General features: G+C 37.9%; 1 protein-coding gene across 2 annotated transcripts in view; it reads left to right on the top strand.

Moving 5' to 3' along the window:
* Positions 1 to 576: 576 nt before the first annotated feature.
* Positions 577 to 22,036, top strand: part of Marchf6 (membrane associated ring-CH-type finger 6) — a 68,583-nt gene continuing 47,123 nt past the window's right edge. The window contains exons 1-6 of one of the 2 annotated variants that reach the window (XM_074077735.1): positions 577 to 820; positions 5,823 to 5,963; positions 18,344 to 18,440; positions 19,200 to 19,273; positions 20,721 to 20,864; positions 21,696 to 21,768. In XM_074077735.1, coding sequence (XP_073933836.1) covers positions 5,909 to 5,963; positions 18,344 to 18,440; positions 19,200 to 19,273; positions 20,721 to 20,864; positions 21,696 to 21,768 — 443 coding nt within the window. In that variant the 5' untranslated portion in view covers positions 577 to 820; positions 5,823 to 5,908. The remainder of the gene's footprint in view (positions 821 to 5,822; positions 5,964 to 18,343; positions 18,441 to 19,199; positions 19,274 to 20,720; positions 20,865 to 21,695; positions 21,769 to 22,036) is intronic. The other variant, XM_020176863.2, reaches the window with a different exon arrangement.

Here is a 22,036-nt window from a genome sequence, read left to right as displayed (position 1 = left end):
GTCAGCATCTCACCAAACTTCCCCCGGCGCAGGTTACACTTCAACTTTCAGCCTCAGACATGAAATGAGAGGCTCCTTCCAACCAACTGATGAATCCCCCTGGAAGGAATTCTTCTAACATCGGGGTTCGTGCTTTTACACGGTGACATTATTGGACGTCCTCAAAGCGTGCATAAACTACACATGCGCCCAGCTAAAATACTTGTTCAGAGCCCATCTGGCCGCTCGGCACCATAACTTCAGGACAAGGGCAGCAGAACTTGTGCGACTCGGGTGCCGCTTAAGCGCCCTAAGGTTGGCCCTTAGTCCCAACTGAGGCCCGGGCGCGCGCCGGGCCCGAGGCCTCTAATGCAGGTGCTCGCTCCCGCGGCTCCGCGCTTCCTTTGTCCCGGAAGACGCCACATAGAGCGCCGCGCCAGAAGCGGTTTCAGCCCGGCTGCAGCGCTGCCTTCCCCACTAAACCCCGCCCCGTCCTGGCGGCCGGCCGCCACGAGCGTGCGCGCGCGGCCGCCGGAAATGACGTCGCCTAGCGTTGGCGCCCCACCTCTTCCGCCTCGTGCCCCGCCCAGGCCTCGCCTCTCGGCCTCGAGCCCCTCCCCCTCCCCTGTCGCTCGCTTTCTGTCAGCCTCTCTCCCTCTCCCACCTCTCGCTTCCTCTCCCGCACCTGAGTACACGCACCTGCCGGGGCCGATTCTCTCTCCCTCCTCCCCTCTTCCCCCTCCCTCCTTTCCCGTCGGGCCGGAAGGCTCGGGCCCGGCCGCTGGAGCCTCGCGGCTGCGTCACCGCCGCCCCCTAGGCAAGATGGACACCGCGGAGGAAGGTAAGTCGCCGGCGCTGCAGCGCCCGCGCCCTTGCACCGGTGCCGGGGTTCGGTCTCGGGTCGCGCGGGGTCCCCGGAGCTCGAGGCGGGCGGCGGGGTGCTTGGGCAGTTTGCTCGGCCGGCTGGCGCAGGGAGCGACTGGGTCCTCGGGTGGAGAACGGAAGGTGACCCCCTGCGCGCCCCCCGCCGTTTCCCGCCACTGTCGGCGAGGGGCGGGGACCCCGGCCCGGCCGGGCGGTTGGGGCTGCAGGTGACCCGGGCTGGCGTGGCCTCGCCGTCAGCCCGCGGCCCCGGGAGGAGGAGGAGGAGGAGGAGGGGGAGGGGGAGGGGGAGGAGGGGCCGCGGCGGCGCGGCGCGAAGCTCGGGGGCGTTTTCCCCTCCCCTCCCCCTCTCGGTCTTGTCGTCTCGTCCTGTCGCCTGTTGATCTGCAGACCTTGCCCCCTCGCGACAAAACTTCTTTGTTGACTTTGAAACTTCGCGGAAAATACCCGCCAGGTGACGGCCCAGTGGACCCAACTGACCCTCATTAAAAACCTTGCCCTGGGCTTGCCTGTCCCTAGGAATGTGTTGACTAAACCCGGGCGGGGAAGGTGCAAAGGGATGATTGCAGCGACCAGGCGCTGGAGGTTCCTTTTGTTTTGGTGTGGCTGAATTTCTGTTTAATCCCTGACACCAGCAGGCACGGGTGGGTTGGTTTTGTTTTGGATGTGGTGGTTTTGAGTAAGCTGACCCTTGGTGAACTGAAGGCATGAGATAGAAACAGCCACAGGGCTATCAAAATGCACTTGCTTTTTTGTTTGTCTATACTTTAGCGAGTCTGTGGAGGAAATTGCTGATGTTTTGGTTATCGTTGCAGATCGTTTTATGCTTTGGGTACATTTTTGTGGGGATAAGGGTCTTTTCAGCCTTGGCGATTTTAAGTGAAAATGAATCATCCAGCACTGCCATGGAGTCTCATGAGTAATAAAAAGTTTGATGTCCACGTAAGGAGTTGGTAAAAGTTGATTTCTGATTTTTGAAAAAGTTTTAATAAAAACCTCAACCGTACAGACGTGGCATTTGATAGCTTACAAAGCTTACCCACGACGTCACGTTTGATCTTCATAACAGCCCTGTGGGGTAGGTAAGTGTTACTAGCTTTTATAGATGTGGAAATCTAGGCTTAGTTATTTTAATAGCTTGTCCAAGGTTCACACAGGTAGTTGGAGGCAGATTTGGACTTAGGTATTCTGCTTGAGAATAGCTTCCCTTTCATTATGCCACAGTCGTGTTTATTACAGGCAGTGAGTAAAGCTAGTCACTCTGAGACTCCTTTGTGAGGGGGCGAGGAAAGTAAAGTGAAACTGTTGAGGATTAGGAAACATCCTTTTTGCAGGTGGACCTTGCATGTAAATTTCCAGCTATACAGAATTCACATCCATTTGGATTTAGTTTGCTTGTTTTGCCACAGGGTCTTACTGTTGTAGTTCAGAATGGCCTAGCCTAGTCTGGAATTCCCCATCTTTCTGCTTCAGCCTTCCAAGTGCTGGGATTACAGCTGTGCCTCATAACACCTATCTTAGATTCAAGTTTAATTGAATAAATCTAGTTAAATATATTTATCACTTGACATGCACTGACATATTAAATTCCAATTCTTTTGGCCTGGGCACTTAGTATTTGCATACACTTAAGGTGTGACAATAGTCATTTGTAATTCAGGAATTGAAAAGGCTCCCAGTGTCTGTGATATCATGAAAGAAACTGCACTTTTAGTGTTTAAAGATTTTTTCCTTGTAAAATTATAATCGTGGTAAGGTATAAAAGGTATTTTTTAATTGACTTGGACACTGCACTCTGTTAATCAACTAGTATTTCCTGAGGAGTCATTGTGTGGTATTTCCTGTACTGAATACTTTATATACATCTCCCTAATTCTGTCAACATTTTTAGGTAGACTGTATCCCCATTTTATAGGGACTACTAGTTGAAGGTTAGATGATTAAATAACTTCCCCAAAGTCACACAGATAGTAAATGGCAAGGGCAAGATTCATACTCATGTCAGAGCTCATACTTCAGTTAAATATTTGGGTTTTTTTTTTTGTTTGTTTGGTTGATTGGGGTTTTTTTTTTTTTTGGCTGTACTGGGATTTGAACCCTGGAACTTAGATTAGCTAGGGAGGTGCTCCTACCACTTGAGCCGTTCTGTCAGCCCTTCAGTTAATGAATATCAAGTGACCAATTTTGAAATAACTTTTGTCATTCTCTTTCTTTCTTTTTTTTTTTTTTTTTGTGAACTGGGGTTTGAACTCAGCTTCACGCTTGCAAAGTAGACTCTCTTTGTTCTCATTATGGGATGAATCATTAATGTAAGTTGATAAAATTTTATTTTACATTTGTTTTATGAAACTGTTGGTCATGACATGAATACTTTTGTAAAATTCTGAATCAGAAGTCTTAAAATTTTCACAATTTAAATTAACTTGAGATAACACTGGACAAAAAGGAGGGTTACAGAGGATTTCATGATAGAAATTATAAAATGAAGATGCCAGAAAGCTTGTAAAGAACTGTTCTATTTGTTCAATCAGTTATTATAGATTATTTCTTAAAAATGCAATTTAGGTTTTTATATGATTACAAAGGGAATAGGGTTTTTTGTTGTTGTTGTTATTGTTAGATTTGGAAAGTGTGACCAAAATTAAATTAAAAAAAATCTGTTAATTCTGTCTCCTACTCTTGAAAACACTGAAAATGTGGTTTACTTTTTTTTTTCAATCTTACTTTTCTGTTTTGTTTGTTCATTTGTTTTTTTGGCAGTACTGGGGTTGGAATTCAGGGCCCTAAGCAGGTGCTCTATCACTTCATCCCCTGTCACCCAACCCTATTTTTCTGTTTTGTAAAATACATTTAAATATTCTAAGCAAAGAGATTGAGAATGTTATTAAAATGCCTACCCTGCAAATAGAGTTTAAGCCTTTTCTCTTAAAAATAGCACGTGTGATACTGTACCAGGGATGATACTATGATTCTGAGGATATTTTGTATTTGTAGTAAAGTACTGAATTCTATTTAGTTTCACCCATTCATAATAAATATTTGCTAGATTTTAAAAGTCTTTGTAGTGTTTAGTTTATTACATTATATTTTTAATAAAACCAACAAGTTTATAATACTTTCTCGTAATAAGGGTCAAGATGATTAATTATTTCCATGTAGTTTGTATGAGTGCAGATGCATAAAGTAAACTGCTACTTATCAAATCTTTAAGCTTCAGAGATGGAGGAATCCTGGGTAATGTAGCTTCCTCATTTTATAGGATAGGAGTCTGATCCTGTAATGCACTAGATTTTTCAAGTTATAGAAGTTTTTCCTTTTCTCAAGGATATTTGTGTCCTTAAAGGAAAACATTGCAATATTGGAATAGACGTTGCAAGCAAGAACAGTTATATGAAGCCCTAATAAAGATATTAAACATTTGCCAAAGTAGAGGGCTCACATTTCACCCCAGTGATACATGAGGCTGTTTTTTTTCCATTTTGTTAATTAGTAAAAAATCATACAAAATTTTATCAGTAGTTTTTTATGAGCTACCAAAGCAGTCATACTTTTTGTTTTATGGAAAATACTTATTTGGAGTATTGTAGTTGATCACATTCTTCATCCACTGTGGCCAAAGCTTGAAGTAGTTTAATTTAGGAAGAAATGAGTTAAAAAAGATGGCTGGATGTCAGATACAAATAGTTACCCTCTTTCTAGAACCACATGGTCTTTCACCTCTGTTTCCAGAAATATCTTCTTCATTCTTCTTATTACTGATCAACTTTCACTGCTTTGGCATGCTTGTGACCAAGCATACATGCATTTAATTGACAAATGTTTATGAACCAGGCATTATTTTGTGTACTTGGGTTAGAGAGGGAACAAAATAGAGAAAATCCTTTTTTTTTTTTGTCCCCCAGAGAACTTACATTCTAGTTGTTAGCTTGGTGGGAGAGGAAGGGAAGACAGAAAACGAGCATGTAATAAATTGTATGGCATAACTAGAATGTTATGAATTCTTTAGAAAACAGCAAATCAGGAATAAGGATACAAGAGTAGGAGTTGCAGTTTTAAGTATGACAGCAAAAGAAGTTCTCACTGAGAAGGAGCACAGGATCTGTTAGTCTTGTGAATGCTTTTGTGAGTAGAGCATTCCAAGCAGAAGGAATAGCTAGTCTTTAACATAGGAGAATGCCAAGAACGTTCAAGGAATCACTTAGGAAAGCAGTGTAGCTGCAGTGGATTGAAAGAATTGGGTGAGAATAAGTGTAATAGGAGGTCAGAGAGCTCATGGGGCCGGGTGGGGGAGAAAAGGTTGAGAGGGCGTGCAAGCATGTAGGATTTTCATTGACTTTTATGTTAGTGAGGTAGAGAGCTATGGAACAGTTCCCTCTGTTTTAAACAGAGCTGAGACATAAATTGTCATGCCACTCTGTCACTGGCTACTTTACTTGTTTGTCTTCTTCTGTTAAGCCCAAATTTATATGAGGTAGAATCTAATTGGACCATCTTGGATCAGATGCTTACACTTGATCCACGAAGGTGGGTGGTAGTGAGAAAGGTAAGAATAAAAATCATGACTGACTGTATCTATTCTTGAGCTGGGCAGACATTCCAAAAAATGCCTGCTGCATTGTTGAACTAGAGTACTACATAGGATGAAATGCTGAGTTAACATTGGGCTTCCCAGATATCCTCTTGCAGATACCTACTTCTTATTTCTTCCAGTTCAGGCTTATTAGTGCTTTTTACTTCTTTCCTTTTACAGTCTTAAGATTGAGCGCACAAAGAACTTGTTTTTGTGGGTTGTATATATAGAGATTTACCATTTGAAATAACAAATGAACTTTAAAAATTATTTAGAATATTTAAGAGTAAAAAACTTAATACTTATTAAGAACAACAACTTTATGATAAGTAAGTATATTTTCCAAGATAAAACTTCAGTGTGAAGACTAGTATGTTTTAAATTTTTACAGATCTTTTTTGTCTGGATTACTAGAAGACAATTGGATATTCATTTCTGCCTTCATAATCACTGTTGCCATATGTTTTGGTTAAAGTAATGAAAATTTGGCTTCTCACAGATATGTGGTTTGAGAAAGGAAAACTATTTTCAGGTAATTTTGTGTGTTCTTTGATATTATGTCAAAACTTGACAACTGATAGTTTCTTAATTAGTATATGTGAAAACATGTCATTCAGTTTTTAATTTAAAAAATTAAATGAACTATTAAAATCTATTGGCCTGATGATGTGGGATGGAGAATCCAGAAATAGACTCACATGTATATGGACAGTTGATTTTTTTTTTTTCTTTTTAAAATGGTACTGGAGTTGAACTCAGGGCTTTGTGCTTGCTATGCAGTGCTCTACCCCTTGAGCCACTCCTCCAGCCCAACTGATGATTTTTGACAAAAGTACAAAAGCAATTCCATGGAGAGAGTATGGTTTTTCAAGAAATGGTGCTGGGATATTGGAATATCCATAGACAAGAAATGAATTTAGAGCCATACCTTGTGCACTGTACAGAATTAACTTAAAGGTATGTTAGATTTAAATGAAAAAACCTAAAAACTAAATATAGGGAAAGTTCTTTGTGGTCTTCCTGTACACCAAGATTTCTTAGGTATGATATTAGAAGAATGATCCACCAAAGAAGAAATTGATAAAATTCAGAGCTTTAGTTCTTTGAAAAACACTGTTAAGGAGAATGAAGACAACACAGTAAATGTTTGCACAACCTATATTTAATAAAGAGTTTATGGTGTACAAAAAAAACCCCCTCAGCAAAGCAGCCTATTTTCACCTGTGTAGCAAACATGAGGCCTCAAAGTTCAAACCCCAGAACCACAAAAAAGAAAAAAAGAAATGCACATGGCTATGGCTGTTAAGCACATGGAAAGATGTTAGCTAGTGTTATTAGTCATTAGGTGAATGTAAATTAAAACTATGATGAGTGTCACTTCAAATGCATTAGGATGGTTATAATCAAAAGGGACAGATAAGGATTGTAATGATTGTGGAAAAATCAGAACCTTCATTCCTTACTGGTGGGTATGTAAAGTGGTGCAACTGATTTGGGTAGTTCCTTAGATAAACTGAGTAACCATATGATCCAAAAAATTTCCATTTTTAGGTCTATACACAAAATTCAAAATACATATATTTACATAAAAACTCGTACATGGATGTTGCTAGTTGCATTATTCATAGCAGCCACAGTGTAAACAATCTGGCGTTCATCAATTGGGTAATGTGGTTTATCTGTAAAATGATGTTATGCAGCAGTGCAAAGGGATAAAGTACTGGTACATACTATAACTTGGATGAATCTCATAAACATTATGCTAAATGAAAGAAGCTAGTCACAAAAACTACATTGTATGTGATCCAATTTGTATGGAATGTCCAGAATAGGCAAATCTGTGTAGAGAGAAGGTAGGTTAGTGGTTGCTTAGAACTGTGAAGGGCAGATATAACTGCTACTCATTACAAGGTTTCTTTTGAGACAATTAATTTTCTAAAAGATTATTGGTGATTATGATATACAACTGTAAATATTCTCAAAACTATTGACTTGCACATTTTGTCTGTTAACTTTATGGTATATATAAAATATATCTCAGTAAAACTGTTAAGACTATATTCACATATCACCACATACTTAATACAGTGACTAAAGTAATACTATGAAGACTGACCATACCAAGTGTTGATGAGGATGTGAGCAATTAGAATTTTCATGTACTGCTGGTGGGAGTGTAAAGTGGAATGCCATTTTTTTTTTCAAGGAGCAGAAAATAACCCTCCAGGTTATAGGCCCAAGGTTGATGGATGCATAGTGAGTTGGGATATCTCTGTGTGTACCTGTGCAAGTACTCGAGTGGTTTGAGTCCTTATCACTAGGATCGTGCTACAGGATGCAGTGGGGCATGCCTGTCATCCTAGCACTTGGAAGGTGGAGGCAGGAGGATTGTGAGTTTGAGTGTAGTTACATAGTGAGTTCCAGGTAGTCTGGGCCAAGGGAAACCCTGTGTCAAACAACAAATGCACTGACAGTACAGCAGGTATCCTTTTCCTCTTCGATGTCCCTCCAGCACCATCTACTGACAAAGCTGGTCTTTAAAAAAAAAAAAAAAGTTCGGTCTCTATAAGAACAGGTATTGTAGGAATTGAGAGGAGATATGTTGCTTTCTTTCTGCCTAAACTATTGTAGCCATTGTTTGTGCTGCTGAAGTTTGAAGTTGCTGGTAGTATTGGCTGACTCCCTTCCATGACTTCACAAACTATTGTAGGAGCCTCAGAAACTGCAGTTAGCTGCTACTGCTGGTTTTTACAGCCAGAAGTAGAATGTAGTTTGCCCTTTCTCTCCTGATCTCATTGAAATGCTACTCATTGAAAGACTCTTAACTCAAGCTTAGTGATTAAGGAGGCCGGAAAATGTAGTTTTGGGGCATCCAGGAGCAACATTTAGTAATGACAGTAATCTGGGGAGGTAAGAAAATGACTAAACTTTGAGATACATTAGAGAGTTGAAATTTTTCAACTGGTTGTAAATTCCAAATCCACATTTTTGTATAGGTATACATTCATAGTCAAATAGGAATTTTTTTCTTGGTAAAATTTGAGCAGTTAATTTTTTTTATTCTCTTGTAATTGTAAAGAAGCAATGAAACACTAGTCACTTTGGGAAAATATGAAAAGAAACATCACCCATGTTCTTGTCTAACCAGTTAAAATGGATTTCATTGTTTGCATTTTCTCATTTAGGCTGTTGTGTTTTTAACCTAGCAGAGTACATGTTTATTTTTTATTCCTACTTTGTTTACTTAACATTATGCATTTTTCCATTTTGCCATATAGTTATAGTTGTTATTTTAATGGGACTGTAATAGTGAGTGTGTACAATTTATACAGATTTACCTGTTTTTGGATATGCTAAATGTATGTGGATCAGGGAATAGAAAAGGAGTATTAGGTAAAGAATAAGGAATTTTGAATAAACTGAACTTTGATGAGTATAAATATTTTATTAAGTATAAGAGAAGTATAATAAGAAGTATAATAAATCTTAATAAGATGCTAATAATAGGGGATACTTTGTGTGGGTTTATGGGAACTCAAATCTCACATTTTCTGTAAGTCTAAGACTATTTCTACAAAATAGTCTATTAGTGGTAAAAAAATTTTTTTTAAATTATCACCAGAAGGAGAGTTGAGAGATCTTGAAATCTCCTTAGAAAATACATAATGGCATGTGCCCAAAGCTTTTAGAGTTTTCTTTTTTACTCATAGTATTCACTTAATATACATTGTTGAACTGGGTTGTTGTCTGGAAAAACACTGATGATGGATGAGCCAGACCTAAAGTGGGTGTTGACTTCCAGAACAGGCTTCAATTTGATAACCCCCATTCACTTGTTGTATTCAAGTCATTGGGACATTTTCATATTCATGTCATTAAGGATTTGAAGTTTTTCATTTTAAAAAAGGTAAAAAGCTTATTGTGCTAAATACTGTGCTAAGAGCTTTAAAAGATATGATTATTTGAAGATATTATGTATTCAAATAAAACAAAAAATTCCCACAGGATAAAAATACAATATTGTCTTTAAAAACCAGGAAGAACTTTACCTTATTGTTTCTAAGTAGATTTGCAGTCATAACAGTACCAGATACATTGATTTTCACTTTGGCCTGAACAGGATTTGTAGTTTCACTGAGTATAGGTGGTTTTACTGCACATAAGAGAACCTTAATTTAACTTTTAGTAAAGGACATTGGGCTGCACATTTTGTTGACTTTACTCTTTTTGTATACTTGGCCTCCTTACTTGAGGTTTTGGGTGATGGGTTTCATCCTAGTATACAAAACAGTTATTCTTTCTTGACTTTCTGTTTTGATAGTGTTTGCTTCATTTATTTTTTTAATTGCTAAGATCATGTATTACATAGGATAGGTAAATTTTAGCTACTCCTAAACCTCAGTAACTTAAAGCAACAGAAAGCTTCTCATTGGCGTACCCAATGTAGGTAAAGAGGGGAGGCACTTTGTTTTTCTTTTCTTTTTGGACTGTACTGAACTTTGAACTCAGGGCCTCAAGTAGGTCCTCTACCACTTGAATGGTGCCCCCATTCCTAGGGAAGGTGTTTTGATTGATGGAAGCACCGTCCTTTACTAAATGCCTCCACAACTATTGAGGCAGGAAAATACAGTGTGGTGAGTTGTGCCAATCACTTCCACCTAAAAAGGTGCACATCACTGAGGTTCATATTTTGTTGACCAAAGGAAATAAGTCTCCATGCCTAATTTCAGAAGTAGTAGGGAAATACAGTTATTCTATATGCCCAGAAAGTGGAAAACCAGAAATATTCGGTAAACAATGCTGATGATTTCCACAGCAAATGTACTATAGTAAGTGAAAGAAGCCAGATTCAAAAGGGTACATGCTATATGATTCCAGTCAGAACATTTTGGAAACATGAATGTTGCAGGTTGTTGCCTATAGTAGCTTGTTCTTACTGTTTAGTATTCAATTATAGAGAAGTACCATTGTTTATCCAGTACTCAGTTGTGTAATTCTTGGGTTGGATGGTTCCAGTCTGAGGGAATTATGAATGAAACTTGTTAGGCTTATTCACATAGGTTCTTGTGAACACAAGTTTTCATTTTACTGGGCTCAATACCTAGGAATAGGATTACTAGATAGTATGGTAAGAATTTTTTTTTTACCCTTTTTGCCATTTTAATATGCGTGTAGTGGTGGTTTACTGTAATTTAAACATTAATTGAATAAAATACACAAAAATTTACTGTTTCATCCATTTTTAAGTATGTAATATATTTATTTTTTGGCAGTAGTGGAGTTTGAACTCAGGGCATTGAGCTTGCTATGCAGGCACTCTTGTCACTTGAGTCCTGCCTTCAGCCCACAGTGTGTAATTTTAATGTGACAATTGAGTACAGTCACATTGCTGTGCAACCATCATCGTCTTACTGTGATTTAAAATTTGCATTTTTGTAACAGCTTGTATATTTTTTTCATTTGTATTTCTCTTTTGGAGAAGTTTTCTTAATAAGATCCCAGTCAGTAGTAAATTGACAAAGAACTTGAATAGATATTTTGAAAAGAAATGAAATTTGGTGAAATGTTTGGATATACTTTTTGGTGGGAGGAGGGGGGGGTTGAACTTGAAGTCCAATTGCGCTTGCTAGGCAGATGCTCTAACACTTGACCACACCACCAGCTCTTACCTAGTTATTTCTTAATTCTTGCATTTCAGTAATATGCTGTGTTTTACTGTAGGGAGCAATCTGCTGTGCAAATGAAGGGGTATAGTGATGTCAAAGGGGTAGGTAGTAAAGATACATAGAATAGTGACATTAAGTCAGGGGCCAGTGGCTTGTGCCTTTAATCCTAGCTACTCAGGAGGCAGAGATCAGAAGGATCGTGGTTTGAAGCCAGTCTGGGCAAATAGTTCACGAGTTCCTATTTCAACAAAACCTATCACAAAAAAGGGCTTGTGGAGTGGCTCAAGGTGTAGGCCCTGAGTTCAGATCCCAGTACTGCAAAAAAAAAAAAAATGACAAATTGTAAAAACAAAACCAAGATAATTTGATTATATAGTCATGAAGGCCGTTAAGGAAGAAGTATGTTAAAGTCAAAAGGAGTACTTTTTTGGAATTTGGAGTTAGTTTTTAATCCTAATTTCCTTACTCTCTTGATAATTTTCTTGAATCTCAGTAATTACTCTAAGGTTTCCAGCCAGTTTTCTAATAGTATGACAGTCCAGTAACATACCATATCCTTATTCTGTTTTCTTTTTATTCCTGTGTGGCCTTAGATGCTTTACCTTACCTATTTTTTCAACCTTAGTTTCCCAAACTGTAAGATTGGTATTGTGAGGATTAAATGAAATAATGTATTCAAAGTGCTTAGAACTATGTTTGGAGATGGTAGGCATTAAATAAAGGGCAGCTCTTAGTATTACCAAATTAAAAAATATATTTTATTGCTAGCTACTATGGCTTGTGCTTGTAGTTTCCTTGAAGGAGAAAGGCAGAGACCTGGTTTGAGGTAGCAGAGCAAAAAGTTAGCATCTCAACAAATAAGCCAGGTACCCTGGCATGAGCGTGTGGTTCCAGCTTAGCGGGAGGCCTTAGGTAGGAGGATCTTGGTAGGGCTACCCTGGGGCAAAAACATGAGACCCAGCCAAAAGGGCTGGAGGCATAGCTCAAGTGGTAGAGCAGAAAGCCCTGAGTTCAAAGCTTAGTACTACCAAAAAAAAATTACCTTATTGATACTCTTTTCTCTGAGGGAATGGTTAGTCTTTTTAATTAGGTAATGTGTTATATCAAGTGGGAATTACAGGATACACAAAATGAAATGCTAGTTTATTTCTTAAGATTGATTTTGAGAATAAGATCACCTTAGATTTGGATTTATTTTGAGAAATACCATGATGAAGCAGAAAATTATTTTTCCTTTTATCTTCATTCTCTCCTAAGATCCAGTGAAGGGGGGGGAATTCCTTAACAATTTAAAGATCATTATTCTTTTATCATGTCTCTGTAGTGATCATTTTATGGAATATATTTTGTCTTAACCCAGTTTATAAAAACTGTACACTGTGTTAAGAATTTCTGCATGTTACAGTTTGTAGAAAAGAAGCTTACTGGTATGTTCAGTTTTCTGTTCTTGTTCAGGTAATACACAGTTACAAATTCAAAGTAATCCTTATGGTATAAACTGTATTTCAAGCAAATTAATGGCAAATGTATAGAAATTATTTTTATTATTTATCTTATGAAAGCTTATAGCAATAAAGAGTGAATGTTAACTCACGAATTAGAACTTTTTTGTACTTCAGTATACAATTGACTAAAGGTAAAAAATGGATAAAAGGAAGATTTTTAAAAGTTCATAATTGCTGCTTGGAAATAGTGGGATGTTAGAATTCCCTTTAGAGTGTCCCCCCCCCCCCCGCCCCACTTGAGACATAGCCTGCCATTTTTATATAATCAAGGCCACTTAAAGTAACAAATGGACTCATTCACTTCTTGTAGAATTCCTGCCCAGGATGTGAATCATCCATTTGTCCACTGCGTCTTTGCTGTGTATGCAGCCTACCCACTCGTCATTAGTAGCTTAGTTATCAGTTTGTGATGATACCACACTAGTTATGTTCAAGTATCCTTCATTTTACTTAATAATCACTCTCAAGGTGTGATAGTAGTGATGCTGGCAGTTTTATTACAGTACACTAGAATCGTTCTATTTTATTATTAGTTATTATCTTTTAATTAATAAAATACTTTATCACAGGTGTATGTATAGGAAAGACAGTATATGTAGGGCTTGATATGGTCCTCAGTTTCAGGCATCCATTAGGTTTCTTGTCTTTTCATGGATAAGGAGAGACTACTGTATTTCTTTGAATACTTTGTTAGCTCCACATTCTTTCTCCTGTTCTGATGCTCTGTTGACACAAATGTTAGTTTGCTGTAGTTACAGAGATCTCCAAGGATTTTTAAAGTCTATTTCTCTCTGTTGTTTGTATTGAGTATATGGTTGAATCTTTAAACTCACTGATTCTTTTCTCTGTCCTTCCTGTTCTGTGTTTAAGTCCCAGTAAACCAAAAAAAAATTTTTTTGCTTACTGTATTTTTTTGTTCTAAAATTTACACTTGGTTTTGCCTTATATCTTCTAATTCTTCGTTAAAAGTTTCAATTTCATTTCTTGCAAATGTGTTTGTAATTGCTTATTCATACATTTTTGTGATGGCTCTTTTAAAATACTCAGACAATTCCAACATCTGTGTCACTTCATTGTTAATATCTCATGGTTGTCTTTTCTCCTTTAGGTTGATATTTTCCTTGTTCTTGGTATGAGTGATTGTCATCTGCAGCATGGATATTGGGTACTATGAAGCTCTGGCTCTTACTAAAATTTTGGGGGGTTTTGTTTTCAGTGGGTCTTCTCCGATATTATGGTGGTAGGAGGGATTGGCACTGCTGCATCACTACCAGCTGAAGGGAAAAGTTCAGGTTCCCCACTTGACATCCTTTTGTACTTGGTGTTAGTAATGAGTGCTTTGTTACTGCTTATTAGAGATAGGATTTCAGGATCTCCATCAGGTCTCTGCTGATAAACCACCAAGGTAGAAAGGGGTGCCTCATAATTTCTGGTTGAGCATGAAAGATTGGATTAACAATTTTATTTTTTTTGGTAGGACTGGAGTTAGAACTGAGCACTTGCAAAACAGGTGCTCTACCACTTTAGCCACACCTCAAGTCCATTTTGCTCTGATTATTTTGGAGATGGGGGCGGGCCTTATGAACTACTTGCCCAGACTGGCCTTGAACCTTGATCCTCCTAATCTCACTCTCCCAAGTAGCTAGGATTACAGGTGTGAGTCACCAGCACCCAGTTTAGTGTTTTCTTATATTACCCTGATGATTGAGTTACTTGTTAAATAGTAGATGATTGAAGTCTGGTTCCTAGTGGGCCTTGACTGGCAGAGGTGGGGTTGGAACGGCATTTTTTCCTGTAATATTTGGCTGGGGTATAGTGGCAGTTACTGTCTGAAAGTTTTCCATCTTAATAGGGTCAGTATTGCAAAATTGATTTGTAGTAGTGCTTCTTGGATCAAATTCTTTATTAGAGTCATGTAGATTAAATGCTTTTAAACTTAAATTAGGTTGTTGGCTTTAGGGAATGAAGAAGCAGATACTTTTAAAATTTTATCTTACTTTCTGCCCTGATGAAGTAGACCCATTATAACGTTTATCATGTTTTGTTTTTTTAATATATGGCCAGTGAAATGAGAAAATTTCTGAGTTTTCCTATATTGTATATGCATTATATAAATTAATCAGTGCTTAAGCCCTCTTGCTAGCTCCATCCTACAAGTTTTAAAATGATTTTAAATACTTAATTAACACAATGATTACTGAATTCTGTTTAGGATTTCTTTGCATTTCCTTCTGGCTTAGCCTACTAGGGATGTATGATCATATTACTGTTTTAAAAGTGTCTTAATTCTTTTCTGTGGTTAAGTTTGATGTACACGTGAGTTTATTGATTTCATTTGTTTTTTGATTTGGGGTTTTCCATTTGGATGTAATTATATTTTATAATTACATAAAAGACTTCCATGGTTTTAAAACAAATGATTCAGAAGTTCCCTATTCCCTTCCTTCTTGTGAAGGCCTTAATAAAATAATCTTATATATGTGTATTTTGGGAGAGCCATCACTGTTCTTTGATTCTCCCCTTCCCTCCCAGGAGCTCAAAACAATATTGGAGCCACTACTATAGATCAGTGGCTCTCAAACTTTTGTAATTTCAAAATCCCTTTATCCTTTTAAAAATAAAGATCCAGAAGAGCTTTCTTTTATTAGAAAATAAAATGGGGGAATTTTTAACTCTCTTATACAATACTGAGTTAGTATAATTACCATTTTCATGAAAATATATCTTCCAAATCCCCCAAATTGGTGAGAAGAGTGGATTTGTTTGATATTTTCTTAATGTCCAGTTTAATGACAGGCAGCTGGGTTTTTTTCTATTGTTTGTGCCCTCTAGAAAACACCACTGAAAACTGGCAAGACAGTGAGTGAAAAAGATGTCTTATTACTAAGAAAAATAATTTTGGCCTTACAGTCTTTGAGTAGGAGTCTTCAACCTAAGGGAGCCAAGTTCTCTACAGGTGTTAACAGAGTCTGAGACTTGATTTTAAATTTGTTGTATTTGCTTAATACTGTATTTGTTAGTTTGTCATAGAAGGGTTGGGGGGGGTCTTCTGAAAATCAGTGTTCTGTCCGATTTTTGGGTTTGTCTTGGTTCCCCTAAGTGGAGATCTTTCCACCCCAATCCTCTTCTGCACTTGCCTACTAACCATCCCCTTGGAGTAAACAATGCTTTGTGAAGATAAGCAACCCTGGAGTTTGTTGTCACTGCCCTGGTTCCACCTCAGCTTTCACAGGTCACACACAGTTGAGTCACCTTGATTGGATCTCTGTTGTGGATTGAGCCCACTAAGAGACCAACCAGCCATTTCTCACATGTTTATCCCTCCTCCTGGCAACCTTGCTTCTTACAGGAACTGATCTGCCAACAAGTTCTATCCTTGCCTTTCCCAGTCTGTATTTGATACCTGACCAGTCACCCGGTCCCCAGGGGGATGGTGGTGGTGACATGGCAATCATCATTCCACTCTGGTGTGTCTTACAGTGGTCTAAGCTCTAGTAGTGCAATGTTAAGACACCCATCAAGGCATTCCCCACAGCCTTCCCCTGTAGCGTGTCCATCAGGCAGGCTTGAGTGGAGATGGGATCCCACACTGGCACTGCTCCATCTGTATGTCCACCCATCCTACTTTTTAGTTGATGCTAAACTAGCACATGTCTCTCTCAAAGTTAACCCATGGACATCTAAATTCTCAGTATAATGATGTTATGAATGGTTTTGGTGGTATTCAGCCCCAGTCTGGATAATTGGTAATTCTAGGGCTAATCCATGCCCACAGTACTAGTGGCTCTGATCATTCTAGATAACATAGCTCAACTGCATGCACTCATGGCCCTATCACCATTGGTGCTACCATGGTGGCAATCACGGTGCCTACTGTGATGATGACTATGACCTGGAATCTGGGTGATGGGAAATCTTAGCTCAGTTCTGCAGAGCAGAGGACCTGCAACCCAGGAGGGCAGTGATGAAATCACAGGACTGTTTCAAGGTGCTGTAATTGTAATGAGCACTTTAAATCCTTTCAGAAGGATCCATTTCAAGGCAAGTCTGGTGCTCATAGCCCTGGTGATCCCAGTTTTAATGTCATACATTGAATTTGCTGCAGTTAAAACACTTCTGCTTGGACATTATGCTCAGGAAAGAGTCGGCCATAAGGGAGTTCCTGTCCCCAGGAGCCCTCTGTACTTTTAGCTGAGTTTCCTTGGGGTTGAAGTGTATAATTGAAGAAAGCTGGAGTATCCAAAGGGCATGTGGGCTGCCTGGATACTATTGCTGGGACTTGTGGAATGAGAGCACAGTTCTACTTTGTTTGTGTTGGAATTTTATGGCCAGTTAAGTGCCTTGATGGGTGTCTTAGCATTGCACTTCTAGAGCTTGGACCATTGTAAGACCACCAGTTTGAAAGCTTTTGCCAAGGATGTTTTCATTTATCAAGGATGAAGGTAAAAGTGGGAAGGCTTACAGAGGTTCAGGTCCCATGTAATTCTGAATGTAGATGATGGTGATGCTGACCTATGACCCGCCATGTAATTGGAAGTACCCATTCTAATTACACCACCAGTAATGTCCAGGAACTCAAAATCTTTTGGGTAGTGGTAGGGGGAGGATGTAGGTTTCAAAGCTGAAACTGAAATGTGTGCTTAACTTGAGCATGGACAACCTCACCGTACTCTGCCATGGACAAAATTGGCTCACTGATAGCTCTCTTTTGGGCCAGGATTCATGCCTTTTCTACACTAGTGAAGAGATTTGTCTGGTTACTTGGTAACTAGGAAGACTAGCATAATCTGAGCATTTGGTGTCCCTTAACTTCAACAGTGACATTCTGTTACTCAAGACTGAGAATCCACAAGCCTGTAATGATGTGTATGCACCCTAATCCAAAGGGTGGTAGGGGTTTGTTAAATCCCTTAGTGAAGGGGATTGAGATTGCAGTTGTTCCTATTAAATGAGGAATTCCCTGTAAGAAAGCAGGTCAAAAGTGAACATTATATCTTTTGCTCCTTATGCATTTTACCCATCGTTACCCCTAGGATTGGCCATTTGGGGATTAGCCCTTGGCTCTGAGGGATAGCTGAGAAGACTGTATTTCTGTAAAAGTAGTAAGCAGTACATGGGCCTGCAGAGGAGCTTTCAGGAGCAAGCAAGTAAGAAGATCCTTGAGGTTTTTCTACCCCAGACAGGAAGGCAGGCAGCTACTTGGTGCGAGGGTGAGGGCAAGATGTGGTCCTCTGGGGAGCTGCAGACCCTTTAGCCCTGGGCTCCCATAGTTTCTGCTTAAGGCAGTCTCTGGTTCAGCTCTCTCTGGCCTGGAATTTTTGTGGTCTTGGGGTGTGTTCTCCCCCCAACCCTAATTTGTGTATTTGTGAAGTGAAGAAAGGGATATTTATGGTGTCTCCCTACAGTTACTATGTTAAGTCCTCAGACATGTTTTTGTGGAGTTTAAGTGGCTAGGACTGGATTTAGGACTTTAAACTGTTAAAGTATTAGGACTGGAGTTTAAAACTGTTAGTACGTTAATGGTGACCTGATTTTGCATATTTTATTCAGTATTTGTTATGGGAGAGGGCAGGTTTAAATAAAATCAGTTATTTGTTATTGTACAGCTTTGGTTTATTTACATAGCTAAGAAACAACTTTTAATTTTAAAAGAAAGCTTTTAGTTTCAGATAACATACTTGAATAACATTTTTTTAAATAAAAGCTATAACCAAAGGTAATTCAGTTGTTCTTATTAACAGACATATGTAGAGTGTGTCGGTCAGAAGGAACACCTGAGAAACCCCTTTATCATCCTTGTGTATGTACTGGCAGTATTAAGTTTATCCATCAAGAATGGTAAGTCATACTTACAGAAAATTACGATTCTGAGCTTCATTTTTGTCATCTATACAATAAGAGTGATCATTTTAATGAACTTGGGCTGTAATTGTTTTAAAAGCTTTTCTTCTGTAAAGATTTTTAAGTTAGGAGAATTTACCTGTAATTCTTAATACTAGGCCTATTTTGGTATGTCGTAAGTTTCCTTTTGTTTATTTATAGCATGGAGAACTTATTTTGTTCTTGGGAAATACTGTATTTTTCTAGTTTTGAGTGGCATAGTATCTCTCATTTATGAAGTACTTTGTGTCAAGAACTATTCTCTGTATTGTGAAGTAGATTATTATTATTATGTAGATGAGGAAACTAAAGCTTAGGTTAAATAACTTGCCCTGTGCCACATAGCCCACCATGTAATGGCAAGAGTACCAGGTACTAATATTACCAGATAAGCGTTAGAACTGATGGTGACACTTGTATTCTTCCTATTCATTTAGCTCTGAAGAGGTTATAACTTAGATTAATTGAATCTTTTTAATACTATGGTAATGCTGTTTTTTGTGTCTAGCTATTGTAAATTATATACTCTTAGAAAGCAGTTATAAAACATGAAGAATACTGTAAATTTGAAATTATCAATCTAAATTTGAAATGGTCAAAATTATAAAAGCTGTAATATATAAAATTTTAATGAAACAGAACTTAGTTTTCAGTGAAACCTTAAGTCTTCTTTGTTGTATGTAAATACAGTATTTATGAATATATTTGTAATTACAGCTTAGTTCAGTGGCTGAAGCACAGTCGAAAAGAGTACTGTGAACTATGCAAGCACAGATTTGCTTTTACACCAAGTAAGTTCTTTAGACACTTTCACTGCAGTTATTCTTTTGCTCTTTTTTGCTTCTGGCAGCAAAAGGTGTTTAAACGTTTTCAAAGCAACAATATTCAACTTAATTGTCTTTCATAGTAATAGAAAAGTTCTTCCATTTAGGAAAATATTTTTAAAAACTGTCTTTTAACAACATGTATACACATTTTGTAGGGTATTTTTTCTTTTTCTTTTCTTTTTTTTTTTGGTGGTGCTGCGGCTTGAACTCAGGGCTTCATGCTTGCTAGGCAGGCGCTGTACTACTTGAGCTACTCCACCAGGCCTTTTATATGTTGGGTATTTTGAGATAGGGTCTCATGAACTGGTTGCCTGGGCTGACTTTGAACCACGATCCTCCTGGTCAGCTAGGATTACAGCGTGAGCCGCTGTTGCCTGGCTCCATCTTTTTTATTTTTTATTCTTTCATAAAACAGCTCTATCATTATAATTTCATCTGTATATTTTTAGTATATATCTCTAAAAAGTAAGGATTCTTTTTAAAAAGCAGCTATAATGCGATTCTCCACGTAGAAAAATTAATAATGATGCTTCAATTTCATCAGATATCTGGAACTATTCAAATTTGGGCTGTCTTTTTAGTTAAAATTGTGTACATTAAAGTAATAGTAATAAAGACATTTTTAAATCACCTTTTCCATGAGATTGACTTTTTAAGTTTACATTTGTAAGCTTCAGTAGGTATTTTTCTGGTTTCTAAAATTTTAATTCTCAATTTTATGCCTATTGATTAATATTGTTCGTATTAAATAGAGAACTGTACTGGTAAATTAGTAAACTTTTTTGGGGAGGCACTACTTGGGGATTGAACCCTGGTCCTTACGCTTGCTAGGCAAATGCATTCCCACATGAGCCATGCCTCCTGCCAAATTATTAAAAATTTGAAGCACAGTTTTTTTTGTTCTGGGATCCCAGGGCATTGTTCCCTTACCCCCAAAGTTTTCTTGTGTTTTAAATTTTTTTTTTGATCTTCTTGGGCTACTCAGTATAAATCTGTAAATTAGTGTTAGTTTTATTTTACGCTTCATCTATTATATCCATTGCCTTAAAAATGCCAATTCTGTTATTTTGTAGTCTGGCCAAAATTATATATTTTTTTAATGCAAAATATGTATAGATGAACTTTGCATGAGGTTTATGGCTATGAGCAAGGGATGTGAATGTCTTTCTATTTTATTTTTTTTTTTACTGTTTAGAGCCCTTTTTTTTGTTGATCTCCACATTTTACACGTGATTTACCTCATAATGGCTTTAATTATGGGTCATTGTGTGTGATTCAGTTTTTTAAGGAAAATATTTAAGCATAATACATATATTAAAAGTTAAGATAGCTCTATATGCCTAGTTTGTATTTCTGAATTACGCCATTTTTAAATCTTCATGAAATCCTGTGTACTTTTTTCCTCTTACAGTTTATTCTCCAGATATGCCTTCACGGCTTCCAATCCAAGACATATTTGCTGGACTGGTTACAAGTATTGGCACTGCAATACGTTATTGGTTTCATTATACACTTGTGGCCTTTGCATGGTTGGGAGTTGTTCCTCTTACAGCATGTGAGTATTCATACCTCTGTTGGAGTTATTTAAACATAGAGTAACTAGTTAATACTATAAAATCTTGCCTCATATTGTTTGAATGTTTGATTATTTGGTATTATAATATCACATATGGGGAAAGCCTCTGTTAGAAAGTACTCATCTGAACTAAGAATGATTTGGGGCTTTTTTTGGTGCTAGGGATGGATCCCAGGACCTCATGCATACTACGCATGAGCTTTGTCTAAGAATAAGTTTTTAAACAGCTCTGTCTAGATTCTGCCTTTCTCGCTAAAGGGTATTCTGCCTTTTCTGACTAAAGGGATGAGAGAGGACAGTCACTCATGCTTTTACCTTCACAGTCAGAATTTAAGATACTCTATTTGAGGCCTCTTGCTTTTTTGAAAATATGTTGTTAGGTTACCATTTACAGCATTGAAACATGTTTTACTGAGGTATCTTCTCAGTATCAAAGATATGTACGTCTGAAACTGAAGTCTTTTTATTTTTATGATTAAAAACTTAATGAATTTTGGAATTCTTGATTTTAAAAAGTTATAATTTTGGACATCTTTAGTTTTTTTTTCTTTTAAAACATCTAAGCTCATTCAATAAAAACTAGATTCTCGAGAGAGAATCTAAACATTATTGTGTAGCGTTAATTCTTCATACATTTTTTATTTCTGACCATGTGTTTTAAAATGTGGTATTTGAGACTCAGACCTGCAAAGGCTAAATGCTTACTTTGGTGGCATTCACAGTATTATGTTTTACTTGTGCTTTCTTGAGTGACTGATTCAGTCCATGATGCAAGTTGTAATTATATACCATTTTGCCCCTTTTTGGTAGGCCGTATCTACAAGTGCTTGTTTACTGGCTCCGTGAGCTCACTACTGACACTGCCGCTGGACATGCTGTCCACGTGAGTATTGAACCAGTGTAACAGTAAAGGGTGTGCGATGTAAAAGGAGCTCTGTTTTTCTTCAGGATTTATTATAACTAGAAAATGCTTGTATTCTAAGAGCAACATGTAGTAGAAGTAGCTAATGCATATAACTGATATTTCTTAATGGCAGGGTCACTTGTTAAATAGGCTATAATGCAGGTTCAGGTATATATGATTATCTTTATATGCTGAGATTAATTTTAAAATGTTTTTGAGATGATTAAAATGTACGTGCTAAAAACTT

This window comes from Castor canadensis, chromosome 6 (genome assembly GCF_047511655.1).
Source record: "Castor canadensis chromosome 6, mCasCan1.hap1v2, whole genome shotgun sequence".
Taxonomy (NCBI): domain Eukaryota; kingdom Metazoa; phylum Chordata; class Mammalia; order Rodentia; family Castoridae; genus Castor; species Castor canadensis.
The sequence above is the reverse complement of the archived record's forward strand: the minus strand, read 5'-3'. Positions and strand labels throughout refer to the sequence as shown.